Here is a 10,540-nt window from a genome sequence, read left to right as displayed (position 1 = left end):
CCAGCAACCCAGCAACCCAGCAACCCAGCAACCCAGCAACCCAGCAATGGATCAATAGCAAATGCAGCAGCAGGGATTGCAGCCATCACAGGCCCTTCCAGGGTTCTTGTCTTTAGTCCCTTTCAAGAGTCCCCAGCATTTCAAACATAAACTATCTCACAGCTGGAAGAAACCCTGTCCTTCCTAGAGACGATCATTGGCTATGCATAGTCTGAAGCAGCCCCTATCACACACCTGGGATTAAAACAAAAACATATTCACATAATATAATTGGATTTTTAGAGAAACCAAAGTACCAGACTGGAGAGATGGCTCAGTGGTTAAGAGCACTGACTGTTCTTCCAGAGGTCCTGAGTTCAATTCCCAGCAACCACATGGTGGTTTACAACCATCTGTAACGGGATCTGATGGCTACTTCTGATGTGTTTGAAGACAGCTACAGAGTACTCACATATATAAAATAAATAAATCTTTTTAAAAAGAAAGAAAAGAAAAATGAAAATTCTAGTCAGCTGAGCTGAATCCTTCACCCTAGACTGCAGGGGCCTGCACAGTCCAGAAGCTAATGGGTCCCTAGAGCTGAAGCTATAGGACATTGTGAATTACCTGTCACTGAACTTGGGTTCTCTGCAAACATGCTCTTTAGAAAATCAAATTATGGCCGGGTGGTGGTGGCACATGCCTTTAATCCCAGCACTTGGGAGGCAGAGGCAGGCAGATTTCTGATTTCGAGAGTTCGAGGCCAGCCTGGTCTACAGAGTGAGTGCCAGGACAGCCAGAGCTACACAGAGAAACCCTGTCTTGAAAAACAAAACAAAAAAAAAACCCAAAAAAAACAAAAAACAAAAAAAATCAAATTATGTTGTCTGTATAGGTGTTTTGCCTGCAAATCCTTTTGTGTTACAGATGGTTGTGAGCCACAATGTAGGTGCTGGGAACTGAACCTGGGTCCAACAAGTGCTCTGAACTGCTGAACCATGTCTCCAGACCACACCTTGTCTTTTATTTTTTCCATCAGTCTGTGGTGGCACACACCTTTAATTCCAGCACTTGGGAGGCAGAGGCAGGCAGATCTCTGAGTTTGAGGCCAGGCTGGTCTACAATGTGAGTTCCAGGACAGCCAAGGCTATACAGAGAAACCCTGTCTCAAAAAACCAACCAACCAATCAAACAAACAGCTAACCCTGAGTTTCATTGTAACATGTTCACATGTGAACACTGTGTATTTGTATGATTTCCTTCCATTATCTTCTTGTCCATCAACACCTGCAGATGCCCTATTTCCCAATGTATATTTTTTTAAGAATTATTTATTCGGGCCGGAGAGATGGCTCAGATACTAAGAGCACTGGCTGTTCTGCAGGCATACATGCAGGCAGGACATTGTATATGTAATATATAAATAAATCCTTTTAAAAAATAATTATTTATTCTATGGATATGAATACACTGTAGCTGTCTTCAGACACACCAGAAGAGGGCGTCTGATCCCATTACAGATGGTCGTGAACCATCTGTAGATGGTTAAGAGTCAGTGCTCTTAACCTCTGAGCCATCTCTCCAGCGCCCTCCCCTAATTATCCTTTAATGTTAATTGGTTTTGTCCCATGCTAATGAGCGTGCCTCAAACGGTACACTCGCAGCCCTATTTTCACAGTTTTTATGTATCGTTCTTCCTCCACCTTAATAGGTTTTAAGGCAGCTGATGTCTTAAAATATTCATAGGTTAAATACTGTTTCATCTGATATGCAGGAAATATCCTTAGCCAGCCCTGCCCTATGGACAGGAAACACTGGCCTACACAGCATACTTCCTAGGTCCAACCCATTAAGCGGGTTGAAAAGTATGACCCTAGCATAGCTGTCTTCTCTAACCTTACTAGCAAGCTTTGGTCCAGGCGGCTATCAGCAGCTACAGTCTTCACCTGCATCCTTCTGTTAGTCAATCTAGAGGAATCCTTCTTTCATCTGGTGGCAGGAAGACGGGTGCACAGGAGGGCTCTGACAGATTTGGGGCTCTGTCCTGTTTAAAAGCAACTAGATTACCCAGGGCCACGTGAGGTGTACCAGTGAGGCGGAGCCAGACTGGAGTGACCAATGGCACACGGGTAGGGCGGTACCAGGCCCCAGCCTGGTCTTAAAAGGGCAGCTGAAGGGCGTGGGACGTACACCGCCGGGCTCCTTCGCTTTTTGTTACCCTCGGTAGTGTAGTGATCCTCCGGTAGGCATGCGCGCGCTGCGGGCCGGCCTGACCCTGGCGCTGGGCGCGGGGCTGGGCGCCGCGGCAGAGCATTGCTGGAGGCGGGAGGGCAAAGCGCCGGGGTTGCTGGGCCGAGTGCCAGTGTTGCCGGTGGTCGCCGCCGATCTTCCCGCGCTTCCGGGAGGACCGGCGGGCGGCACCGGGGAGTTGGCCAAGTACGGGCTGCCCGGCGTGGCGCAGCTCCGGAGCCGCGAGTCCTATGTGCTGAGCTACGACCCGCGCACGCGCGGTGCGCTCTGGGTATTGGAGCAGCTGAGGCCAGAGCGGCTCCGTGGCGACGGAGACCGTCGCGCCTGCGACTTCCGCGAGGACGACTCTGTGCACGCGTACCACCGCGCCACCAATGCGGACTACCGCGGCAGTGGCTTTGACCGCGGCCACTTGGCCGCCGCCGCCAATCACCGCTGGAGTCAGCGGGCCATGGACGACACCTTCTACCTGAGCAACGTAGCACCTCAGGTAGTCCCGGACCCTGGTCACCCGTCTGACTGTGCCTAGAGCGAGTTAGGTCTTACTTTACACGTGCACCGTGGCGGGAGGGAGGACTCTTACGGTCCCACTGCTGAGTCCCGGGTTCATCCCTCTTTATCCTCCCGTGGGAAGTAGTACACCAACAGTGACTGGCTCCAGCAATAAATGCCGGTCAGTAAGGCACCCAATGTGCTTCCTCAGGCAACTCAGGAGCTTGACTACTCTGCTGGCCCACAGCAGCTGGCAGAACGTACATCACCAGGACACACTGTTAGCACTGTACCTGCTCCCAGCAGGGTCTTGATTGTGAGGTCGGTTCCTAGGGACAACCATCCAGTGGATGGAGATGGACAGGAGCCCACACCCCACCCTCTCCTTTTTGTTGTTTGATTTTTCAAGACAGGGTTTCTCTGTGTAGCCCAGGCTGTTCTAGAACTAGAGATCTAGAGATCTGCCTGCTGCCTCTGCCTCCTGAGTGCTGGAATTAAAGGTGAGGTTTGGGAGTTTCAAGAGACCTTAGGGGTCTCTGAATGACTAATGCCCCCCTCCCCCTTGAGTTAGGGAAAGCTTAGAGATTTGGAGTGCCAGGAATGGGGTGAGGCCAGCACTGGCTCAACACCTGTAGTCAGAGCCTCAAGGAGTGACCCCTTCTTTGAGCCTTTGTCCTCGGACCTTAGGACTTGGGGCATCCCCCTAATGGAAAGTCCAGGGGTGCTCCTGAGCCTCACTTCTCTCACCAGGTGCCACACCTCAACCAGAATGCCTGGAACAATCTTGAGAAGTACAGCCGCAGCTTGACTCGAACTTACCAAAATGTCTATGTCTGCACAGGGCCCCTTTTCCTGCCCAGGTAAGCCTGTGGTTGACACAGCCTCCGCCACCTGTTCTCCAGCTTTGGGTTTTCTGTATCACTGTAGCCAGAGACCTCTGGGTGGCCTAGAACTCTGTTGTGCCCACAGGTGCCTAGCTCCATGACTGCCTTTGCCCTCACTTCTGACATGCCACACCACCCGTAACCCGTAGTTACATGCGGCTGTCACCTTTGCCTCTGACCTGCTCTAAGTATTCCTACCAGACAAGTGAGCTGAGCTCCTCTGGAGGGCAGCAGACTGCATCAGCAGCACAGGCTGCAGAAGGCAGCAGCTGCTGAGGAAACTAGAAGCTACAGGCCATCCAGCGTGGCACCTGCTGAGCACCAGGCTGGGGCTGGGATCCCCCAACATGGCTTCCCACTCATGCTTGGTGTACTGCCTACAGGGAGCAGGACAGGTCATGGTCACGTGTGCACGGGTGAGCATCAAGGTCTAGAGAACTCATCCCTCTAACTGCATTTATTGCCACCCATTCTGTCTGAACCTGTGCTGGGCAGAGAAGTAGAGGGTTAAGCGTTAGTCCTCACCTTACATAGTTCTCAGACCCAAGGAGGCACCAGGCACAACACAAACTTTTTGTTGGAAGTTAGGTCAGGGAAGGCTTCCTGGAAGAGGTGACCTTGTATCTAACCAGGCCTCTTGTCCATGTGTGCCCTGGTCTATCCATAGGACCGAGGCTGATGGGAAGTCCTATGTGAAGTACCAGGTTATTGGAAAGAACCACGTAGCAGTGCCCACACACTTCTTCAAGGTGCTGATCCTGGAGGCAGCCAGTGGGCAGATCGAGCTGCGTTCCTATGTGATGCCCAATGCCCCTGTGGACGAGACTGTCCCCTTGGAGCGGTTCCTGGTGCCCATCGAGAGCATCGAGCGGGCCTCGGGATTGCTCTTCGTGCCCAATATTCTGGCTCGAGCTGGAAACCTCAAGGCCATTACTGCTGGCAGCAAGTGACGGTGGAGGACTCACTCGAGACCCTGGGGAGATGGGGCTGGCTCACATTAAAGGCAGTTATTTTTGGAGAGAAGTCTTAACCATCTCTATTCCCTGAGGTCCTCCATGTTTTGCTGCTTCCTCTACATCCTGGATCCTGAAAGTTGTCAGGTGGGCCGTGACCCCACCTGGGTGAGGCCAGGCTGCAAAGCAGCCAGCGAGATGAGTATAGCCTCCTGGAAGAAAAGAAGTTGGCTGGGACCTGGCAGCCAGGCAGCCTTCCCAGCTCCTTGTTCTCAGAGCCCCATGTGGGGGCCTACCTCAGGGCCAGAAAGGATAAGAGGACTGGGGAGGACTTCAGAGACAGGGAGACTGGGGCTGCCCATCAGCATAGTCACCGCCCCTGAGGCTGATGGAGCAACAGAGCCTCCCCCATAATACCCACCGGGACATAATACCCACAGGGACAGCATCCCGTGCTGGCCTCAAGGAGGCCGCAGGCCGCAGGATCTGTCATCCTGTGGATGCTCGGATCTTGTGGCATACTTTTCCCCAGCACAGAAATGTTTGTAACAAAAGATACCACCAGGGAAGCAAGAGGCCCTGCAGAGGGACAGACAGATCACCTGGGTCCCTCAACCTGGGAACACAGGGCTACTACAGGGCCAGGATTACAACTCTTACTGCTCTTGTATCCAGTCCCTGTCACTAGTTTGTTATGATAAAGATCCCATCTTCAGAAAAGCTATTTAGGCTGGGGCCAGAGATGGCTCAGCGATTAAGAGCACTGGCTGCTTTCCTGGAAGTCCTGAGTTCAGTTCATAACTGTCGACACCTGCAGTCTCATGGGCTCTCTCCTGATGTACATACAGTTACACGCAGACAAAACATCCAGAAGTAAATTTTAGAAAAGGCATGCAGGGTGAGCTGCAGGTCCTGGGTGCCTGTGGCTCACCTCAGTGCGGATGGTACGGCTACCCTGGCTAGGGCATGTGTTGACATAAAAGTCGAAGAGGACACTGGGGTCAGCCACTTCAAGGTTCGGGTCAGCATCCACTCCAGCTTCTAGCCCTTGGAGGCCTCCAAACACCACAAGAGCATGCCTGGTAGCCAGAGAGGGAGACACAGACTTCAAGGCTTCACTGCAGTCTCCAAAACTTCAAGTCCCTAACCCCCTGTAGAGTAAGGCCAAGTTCCTGTTCTAAGCAGCACTCACCTGAAGCTGGGCAGCTGGGCAGAGGCCACGTTGGAGCCACGTTCTGATGTCCCAATGGTCAGGTCATACCCATCCTGGAAGGGAGCCTCAGCAAACACAGCACCTGGGGGTGGGGCAGGCTCAGTGGGATCTTGCTCTCAGCTGTGTGTCTAGCATAGTGGGGTCAGGTAGAGTGAGAGGCAGGTGGTAAATAAGGTCCCTACTGCTTTGGGGAAGTTGACCTTGGCTGAGGGACATGTGGGGTGGGCAGAAAGGAGTTCCCAAGTCCTAGACAACATTCAACAGCCATGATACTTGTCTTGAGACAGCAAGGTCTCACTCTTACATATCTAAGCTGGTCTCAGACAGACAATGAGATTCCTGTGCTGGTCTCCCTATTACTGAGACTGCAGTAGGATGAGAGCCAAACACAGCCTGTTCTCAGGTGTCCTTAGCATTCACGGAGATGTTCAAGGAGACGAGGGTGCCAGAGATGAGACCAGAGACTAGAGGAGGTAAAACATATATCTCATCTGGTAGGACAGAGACCCTGATCTGACTTGTGGGTCTCACAAGCGTGACAGATGGACATTCAGGAAAGGGACTTCGGTTCTTACTGAGGCAGGAGGCCAGCCGGACAGTGTAGCCCCAGTAGAGCCCAGCTTTGGTGCGGGGATCCTGTGATGATACAACCATTCCTCTGTATGTCTTGCATTCTGGGAAACAAAACAAGCTATGAAGAAAGACCAAGGAGACAGGGAGGCAGGGCGGCTCTAAGCCGGCAGCTATAAGGGCTGAGGAAGCCCCCCGTACCTGGGAGCTGCTGCTGGTTCAGTCGCACGGTCACCCGAAGTCCAGGGTCCAGTTTCTTGTCAATCTTCACCTCCTGAAGAGAAGCCAGAGGGAGTGAGTGCCACACCGCAAGGGGACAACAGCTCAGAGACCCCAAGTCAACCTGCCGCCCTACTTCTGGCACTGGGTGGGACCTGCTAGGAGGGAACATTCAAGCGGAACAATTATCACAGCGCATTGGTCAGAGATGGAAGCCCAGGGCTTACGACACAGAGAGATGTCTACGTGGAGATGGAGTCCATTTCCTGTGTGGTAACTGTGCCATGTGTTAGTAGGAGGAGTCTGAGGAGTCACTTAATCCTTGAGTCTGTTTCCTCATCAATAGCAGACTCTATAAAAGAGCTACACTTGGATCTGGAGAGACAGTTCACCAGGTAAAGGCTCCTGCTCCCAAGCCTGATGACCTGAGTTCAATTCCCCCATAGTGGGAGAAAACTGACACCTGCCAAGTTGTCCTTTGACCTCACATTCATTCACAATCTTACACACATAGACTAAAAATAAAAAAAATTAAAACTACCTAACCTCAAATATAGCAAAGATAAGGCCATACCATCTTGAGAACACGACACAGCATGATTAAACCTCAGGGACGAAAATGAACAGTGAAAAAGCACACCACCGACAAGAAGCACAGGGAGAGTGGTTCCTTCTTCATCGCTTATTTATGTGTCTGGGCATTTTGGCTGCACCTGTGCCTAGGCATCACACTCATGTCTGGGGCCCATGGAGGCCACAAGAGGGCGCCAGACACCCCAGAACTGGTGGTTTGTGAGCCACCCTATGGGTTCTGGAAAGTGAATGTGGGTCCTCTGCTAGAGCAGCCAGTGCTCTTTAACCTCTGAGCCACCTCTGCAGCCTTGGGCTCATCTCTTGAGCCCTACTTTGGGTTAACTAGTGCTTCACAGCAGGCCTGGAGTCCAGGCTTCCTCATTTGTGTGTCTGTACCTGTCTTTCATAGCTAACAAGTGTTCCCAAATGTACCACAGCCCACCTTCCCACTCCTACCTTCTTCATTCCACAGTTGACCAAAGAGCCATGGCCTGCCTTGGTGGGCCGGTCCACCACAACACCTTCTCGGAACTCAGATTCTTCATCCTGACGCATGTGGTGAGGGCTATCTAAGGGATTAAGGATTCCTGGACAAGGAACGAGGGTGACGTCAGGGCTGGGCTCTACTCCCAGCCTGCCTTCCCACCTGGATCTATCTGTGGGGCTGCATGATTTCTTGGTGCCTAAGAACCATGAGAAATGGGTCAGGCATATCAGCCATACCTGCGAACTGCAGATCCTGGTGCTTGGGGAAGAATGCCTTTCTCAGGTACCTAGGGAGAAACAGAGCCGTCAGGACGCTGGAGAGGACGGCTCCCAGCCACCTCAAAGGTGACACTGCCCTTGCCTCACACTTACTGTGGACACTCCAGGTACTGCAGGATGCGGGCCAGCTGGACACACGCCTGCCCCTTCTTGCCAACTCCCCTAAATTCTCCTTCCACACTCCTGGAAAGATTAAGAAAGGCCTTAAGATACAAGTGTTAGGATGGCAAGATGGCTTACCGCGTTCCCAATCCTGAAAACCTAAACACCATACCCAGAACCCCATCAAGAAAGGAGACCTGACAACCTGACTCCTGTAAATTGTCTTTTTTTTTTTTTTTTCATTTGTTTTTGGAGACAGGGTTTCTTGGTGTAGCCCTGGCAGTCGCAGACCTTGCCCTGTAGACCAGGGTGGCCCTGATCTCACAAAGATCCGCCTGCCTCTGCCTCCTGAGTTCTGGGATGAAAGGCGTAAGCCACCAGTGTTTGGCTTAAGTTGCCTTCCGATCACCATAACCACATTGGTGTTTGTATAGAAGCACCATAAAGAAATGTTAAACAAAACCATCCAAGCGCTGAGTGACACATAGCTTCAGAGTAGAGCATGCACAAAACCCTGAGTCCACCTTCTAGTATCAAGGGAGAGAAAAGGTGCATCCGCAGCTGCCTTTGAGAGCTTATCCCAGGCAGCTGGGCAGGTGACAAGGAGCAGGACAAAGCCACAGCCACCCTGGTGGTCCTCCGCTCTCCCCAAAGACTCTCACTTGGTATCTTGGCCCTCCTCATCAAACACCACAATCTCATCCACACAGAAGATGGTGCAGGCTCTGGCGATCTGGCCAGCCAGGTAGGTGCGGAGCTCAGGTGACTGGGCGTTGTCCAGGATGGAGCCTGGCAGGGCCACACTCAGAGTGTAAGGCCGTCCTGGCAGGGGCAGAGGGTGTTCCTTAGTCAGCCTATAGGCTGTGGACCTTCCCTCCCTTGCATGTCCCCATGGCTCAGTGATTCAATTCCCCTCACGACCCAGATGCTTACCTTGGTTGCTCCTCTGGGCAGCCGCCTCTTCCTCCTCCTGGCGCTTAGCCTGTTCCTCCTGGGCACGCTGCCGCTCTAGTTTTTTCATTATCTTGTCGTCTTTCCACTTCTTTTCCTCCTCTTTCTCTAGAGAAGAGAATTGGTGGGAGAGGGCTTGGCATAGTGAGGCGAGTTCCCTCTCACTGGGCCAACCTGGGCTCTGGATAGGCTGCTCCACTTGGATACACAGAAACCCAAAGACGGCTAGGCGGGGCATTAGAGGGTTTGTGGGAAGGGAGGGCTCAGTACGTTTGCCCAGCCTGGCCTTAGCCTTTACTTACTATGTTGCTTCCATTTTCGCCATTCAACACTTTTGCCGTGCTCACCCTGCAAGGAAGGAAGGAAGGAGGAAGCCTGAAAGGCTCAACGGTCACACTTAGGAGGGGAGCATCTTTGCGAGGCTCCCGCCATGTGACTCTCCCAAATCTGGCAGGGTGGAAGTACACAGGGACTCGTTGTGCACAAAGCCTGGGATCAGGTCTGGCATAGTAAGCAACCGGGAAGTTGAGGAATGAATTCCCATGGGGCAAAAGAAGAAACTGAGGAAAGGGGAAGACAGGTATGTCCATAAAGTCGCCCTAGGAATCAGAAAATAAGCCAGGAGAGGACTCAGGACACCGTCGCCCTGCGAATGAATATAGATCGGAGTAGCTAACCCCGCAAGCTCAGGCTTGAGCAAGGGGTGAGGAGGGAGCAGAAGACCCGGGCCAACACCACCGTGAGACGCTGCAGCTCCCGGGCCTAGACCGGAACCTATCCATTTGCCACCTACCGGACCACGCGGACGCTTCTTCGGGCGCTCCGCCATGTTTCCAGGAACACCACGCGCCTACCAATCAGCCTCGCCTCTTCCGGCCACACCTCCGCGGAGCTGCCCAATCAGAGGCCCAATGGAGCGTGGGCGTGTCCTGGGTGGCAGGCTGAGGTGGAGCTCAGAAACTCCTGGTGCGGGTGCGCAGGCTGCAGTCTGCTATCCTGTCTCCAGTTCACAGTACCATGCTGTCCTGAACCCAGTAAGTCTCATGTGCTGCCCTTTCGATTGGTACTTTGGTGATAATCAGCTTCCATGTTTTGTTTTTTGTTTTTGTTTTTTGGTTTTTCGAGACAAGGTTTCTCTGTGTAGTAGCCCTGGCTGTCCTGGAACTCACTCTGTAGATCAGGCTAGCCTCAAACTCAGAAATCCACCTCCCTCTGCCTCCCAAGTGCTGGGATTAAAGCCGTGAGCCACCACTGCCCGGCAGCTTCCAAATTTTATGTAAAGAGATCCTACTGGAAATTACTAGGAATGGTTTAATCCAGTTCATTTGCACTTTCTTTTTATTTATCCATTCATTCAGTTTCCTGGGAATCCAATTAAGGGCCTGACACATGCTAAATCAAGTGCTCCACCAGTGAGCTATATTCCCAGCCTTGTCTAGACTTTATTCTTTATCAATTTAATTCATTCGTTTGCGTGTGGTAGTTTAAATAATAATAAAAAAAAAGATAGCCGGGTAGTGATGGTGCACGCCTTTAATCCCAGCACTTGGGAGGCAGAGGCAGGTGGATTTCTGAGTTCGAGGCCAGCC

General features: G+C 52.2%; 2 protein-coding genes across 2 annotated transcripts; one reads left to right on the top strand and one right to left on the bottom strand.

The window, feature by feature from the left end:
- The first annotated feature begins 2,176 nt into the window (after window positions 1–2,176).
- On the top strand, window positions 2,177–4,628 carry Endog (endonuclease G). Its single transcript, XM_028756905.1, has 3 exons — window positions 2,177–2,719; window positions 3,472–3,581; window positions 4,273–4,628. Exons 1-3 carry the CDS (start codon window positions 2,228–2,230, stop codon window positions 4,553–4,555), a joined length of 885 nt encoding a protein of 294 aa, XP_028612738.1. The 5' UTR covers window positions 2,177–2,227; the 3' UTR covers window positions 4,556–4,628.
- Window positions 4,045–9,824, bottom strand: Spout1 (SPOUT domain containing methyltransferase 1). The gene is made up of 12 exons (XM_028756904.1): window positions 9,745–9,824; window positions 9,254–9,299; window positions 8,934–9,059; window positions 8,663–8,822; window positions 7,992–8,081; window positions 7,857–7,906; window positions 7,590–7,720; window positions 6,543–6,615; window positions 6,347–6,445; window positions 5,751–5,853; window positions 5,490–5,637; window positions 4,045–4,770 (listed from the first exon to the last, which is right to left on the bottom strand). Exons 1-12 carry the CDS (start codon window positions 9,778–9,780, stop codon window positions 4,702–4,704), a joined length of 1,131 nt encoding a protein of 376 aa, XP_028612737.1. The 5' UTR covers window positions 9,781–9,824; the 3' UTR covers window positions 4,045–4,701.
- Window positions 9,825–10,540: the final 716 nt, after the last annotated feature.

Source organism: Grammomys surdaster, unplaced genomic scaffold (genome assembly GCF_004785775.1).
Source record: "Grammomys surdaster isolate TR1022 unplaced genomic scaffold, NIH_TR_1.0 126133, whole genome shotgun sequence".
Taxonomy (NCBI): domain Eukaryota; kingdom Metazoa; phylum Chordata; class Mammalia; order Rodentia; family Muridae; genus Grammomys; species Grammomys surdaster.
Note: the sequence above shows the minus strand (reverse complement) of the source record. Positions and strands in the feature narration are given on the sequence as shown.